General features: G+C 41.0%; 1 protein-coding gene across 1 annotated transcript; it reads left to right on the forward strand.

Annotated features, from left to right (window-relative positions):
* The first annotated feature begins 909 nt into the window (after positions 1-909).
* LOC140937038 (kelch-like protein 7) lies at positions 910-2,830 on the forward strand. The gene has a single exon (XM_073386565.1). The coding sequence runs from the start codon at positions 910-912 to the stop codon at positions 2,662-2,664; it is 1,755 nt and encodes a 584-aa protein (XP_073242666.1). The 3' UTR covers positions 2,665-2,830.
* Positions 2,831-3,886: the final 1,056 nt, after the last annotated feature.

The raw sequence follows: 3,886 nt of genomic DNA on the forward strand, positions 1-3,886 counted from the left end.
ATTCTAGCCAGCTGTCGCGTTAAACACGATTGTAAGCTTTTTCTTGTCCCATCCCTCCCTGAGGGTATCGCTCGGTGGTCTAGGCAATAAAGACCCAGCGAACCCCAAAGAGAGTTGTTGTATATTCATGTACTCCAAGTATACAAAAGTCTATAACGCGAATTTGCTCTATCGCGATTGCCAATAAAACAAATAGCATTTTCTTCTTTCTCCTAAACAGGTAGCCTCCCCGCAGACGTCCATTGGGGTTCGTTCGTCACGCATTCATTTCTGCGTGACGAACGAACCCCAAAGGACGGCTGCGGGAAGGCTACTAAACAGGGTAATAAAATTGAGGGTGTTGTTCTAAAGAGGGTATGTAATTTTAGGAAATTTTTGTCCTAAACAGGGTCAGGGTTTCAAACTCTCAACGGCTCACAAATATTGATTTACCCCTGTCCCTTTTAGACTTGGTCAAAGATAGAAAGCGCGGGGGAGGGAGGATGAGAGAGATCTGGGGCGCTTTCCATTTAGAAAAAAACCCGGAAATTTCGGTGGGAGCAAAAGTGGAATTTCCGATTGGTAAAAGTTGTTCCATTTGGTCTTAAACCCCGGTACGTCGCGGTGCCCGACTGTGGACCTGGAACTGGTACAAACTACGAGAAACGTAAATGGAACACGACATTCCGTTCGGAAATTCCATCCCGGAAAACGGGCCCACCTTTTTAGATTTTCCACTTTTTCTGGGAATTTTCCAGTGAGACGAGCCGTCGAAACGTGTTCCATTTACCGCCGAACCAGAAATTCCGGAAATTTTGACTAAATGGAAAGCGCCCCTGGTAAGAGACTTTTCCCCAGTGCGTTCTCGGTTAGGGTTTTCCTCGCAAGGGGTGATGGTTAGGGATGTTTACTTCCGCATCATCCTGCAAAATGCACAATCTTGCGAAACCGATGTCAGTAGATCCTTTTAAACATCGTCATGAACTTCTTGAGCGTCTGGATATCCTGAGAAACAACGATAGCTTGTGTGACGTGACGATCGCAGTAAAGAGCAAAGAGTTTAAAGCTCACAGAGCTGTGTTAGCAGCAGCCAGCCCGTTCTTTCTGACACTTCTGACAAGCGACATGAAAGAAAGCAACGAACAACTGATCAAAGTAGAGCTAGAAGAGGCCACTGAATCTGTGATGGAAGATGCGCTAACGTACTTGTACACTGGGAATGTCACGGTCGTTGAGGAGAGAGCACACAATTTGATTGCAACGGCAAATTTTCTTCTTTTGCCAAGCCTTAAAACAATGGCGGCCAATGTCTTGAAGGAGCATGTGACAACAGCGAACTGCCTTTTCAATTATTATTTTGCTGACAAGTATGAGGTTTTGGAGCTGAAGGAAAAATGCTGTGAAGTAATCAACATAAATTTCAGTACTGTTATGAAAACAGAGGATTTTCTAAATCTGAATGTGAAGCAAGTTATGGAGTGGGTGTCTAGTGATGACGTCATTGTGAATGCCGAGGAAGACATTTTCCAAGGAATTGTCAAGTGGGTGTCTCGCAATAAGAGCGAGAGAGAAAAAGATTTTCCAGAGTTATTGCACCAGATTCGCCTGTCATCAATATCACATGACTTTCTACTGAATACATTGGTCAAAGAAGAACTGATTACTGAAAACCCTGTATTTTGTTTAAATTTTGTAGTTAATGCCATGAAGTCATCTCTGCTGAGTTCCAGTGATGGCGAATCTTCCCATTTACCAAGAAAATGCCAGGAGACACACACTGATGGGATATTTATTTGTGGTGGGAGGAAGGCATTGTGTTACTTTCCTCAGGAAAATATGTGGTACAGGATGGCAGATACACTGTTTGAGCATGAAAATCCCACTCCTGCCTGGTATAAAAGTAAAGTTTGCATTTTTGATTCAAAGATACACAAGGTGGTTGAGTCACAGGTGATGGAATGCTATGAACAAGAAGACAACACCTGGGGAGCATTTCAAAGAGCATTTCAGACAAAATTTAAAAGTTACTTAGTTTTAAACAATAAGTTACATGCAGTCTTTTTCCCTTCCTATCCTCAGCTTGGAGAAGTAGAAATACACAGACATGATTCAGAAACTACTAAGTGGAACAAAATGGAATCCTCGCCTTTTGCACAACAGTACCCTTGTGTTGTTAATGATCATGTACAATACGTGTACATAATAGCTGGAAAAAACACCAACAGAACATCAAGATATGATTCAAGGGACAACAAATGGGAAGAACTTGCCTGTTGCAATGAGGGAAGGTATAATGCTTTTGGTGCAGCTATGAATGGCAAGATCTTTATAGCAGGAGGTGAAACTGATCGTGGTTATCTCAGCTCCTGTGAAGTGTACAACCCTGCTTCTGATGAGTGGCAGCTGATTCCTAGTCTTAAGCAACAACGATTCAATGCAAGCATGGTGTGTTTTCAGGGGAGGCTATATGTGCTAGGTGGGACCGTAGTTTTTCCTGGTTGTATTTGCTCAAGAGCCTTAACAGTTGAAATGTTTGATTCAGAGAGCAATGAGTGGACGGAGATATCACAAATACCAGTTGAAAGATTAGAACGTCAGGAAGAAATGAAGAAGTCTAAGGTATTTAAAGCTTGTTCTGCAAGACTTAGCAAAAAAGTGATACACAAACTCAAGCCCCTAAATTAAGAAAGTGCACATGACAAGGTATCCAGATATTGATATGGCAAAAGCCTTTCATTAACTGCTAAATGCATGCTATCAAGGTTTTCCTTTTGTGCAGCCACTAGTTCTGATCTGAAGCAGTAGTATATGCAAAGGTCCAGCTTGACTGAAACATTTTAGGCAACGGCTACTACTGACAGAAAATAAGAAAAATAATTGTAGTCTCCAGCAACAGTGTACATGTACCTGGGGTGATAAGCATGGAACTTTATTGTAAAATATATTACGTATTGCTTAATGCTAAAGATAGCATTAATTTATGGTCTGGACCAGGATCCTATGCCTGGACCCAGTTTTTTAAAGGCTAGACAATGCTATCCACTAGATAACTTTCTTGCCAGTTGAGACCGCATACAATGGATAAGGGGAATTACCTCCGTTATAGTGTTATGCGCTGTTCGAACAACTCAGAGGACCTGGAGTTTTCGTGCTTTGCATCCTCCTAATCATCTATATCATTTACCAAATTTAAAACTAAAAGCAATCAAGAAGACACGTTGTTACGCCGCAAAATGTAACCACGAAATGTAACTAGCAAAATGTTATAGCCTTGAAATAACTGAGAGGCTTGGACATGAGCCTTGTAGATAAAGTGTAAATTGTCTGGTGGTTACAAAAACAGTTTATTCATAAAGTTTTCTTATAATGTCAAATAAACTTACAAATCGTTTTTCGATAATAGTAACTAAATCCTGAAACAGTCGAACGAATTGTCGTTTAGTATATCTTTCTGTACTTATGTGTGACGGTTAAAAGAAAGTTGGCGTTACATAATCTAGGACGTATTAGATGGGTTAGGATGGTGCATTTTTAGCATACTCCCTCTAGGGAGTTGAGCCCGTATGAAATCGAGGCGAGTATCGATTACTGATCATTCTTTTCACACTTTCATCGAGTGAAGACGCTTTCTGTTTTTATCCGACGCTGTCTGTTTTTACCCACCTCCTCCCCTTTTCCCTAAAAGGAAAGTGTAGCGGAGCAGTAATCCGACTGCGTGAGATAATCAACAATGTTAAATGGGCGTTGGCATGGTTAAGTTTTAAGGCAGCAGGACTGGTGGGTTGGTATGAAATTTCTCACATTTACTGGAAGTCCGGTAAGAAATAAGAAATTTCGTATCTATGTTATTGACTACGTTCAAAATTTTCTTTTGAAGGATTACCTTTCTTAACTTTTACTTTTAACT

Source organism: Porites lutea, chromosome 1 (genome assembly GCF_958299795.1).
Source record: "Porites lutea chromosome 1, jaPorLute2.1, whole genome shotgun sequence".
NCBI classification, from domain to species: Eukaryota; Metazoa; Cnidaria; class Anthozoa; order Scleractinia; family Poritidae; genus Porites; species Porites lutea.

Coding starts and splice junctions, on each gene's coding strand:
- LOC140937038 (XM_073386565.1), top strand. CDS start 910: ATGCACAATCTTGCGAAACCGATGTCAGTAGATCCTTTTAAACATCGT.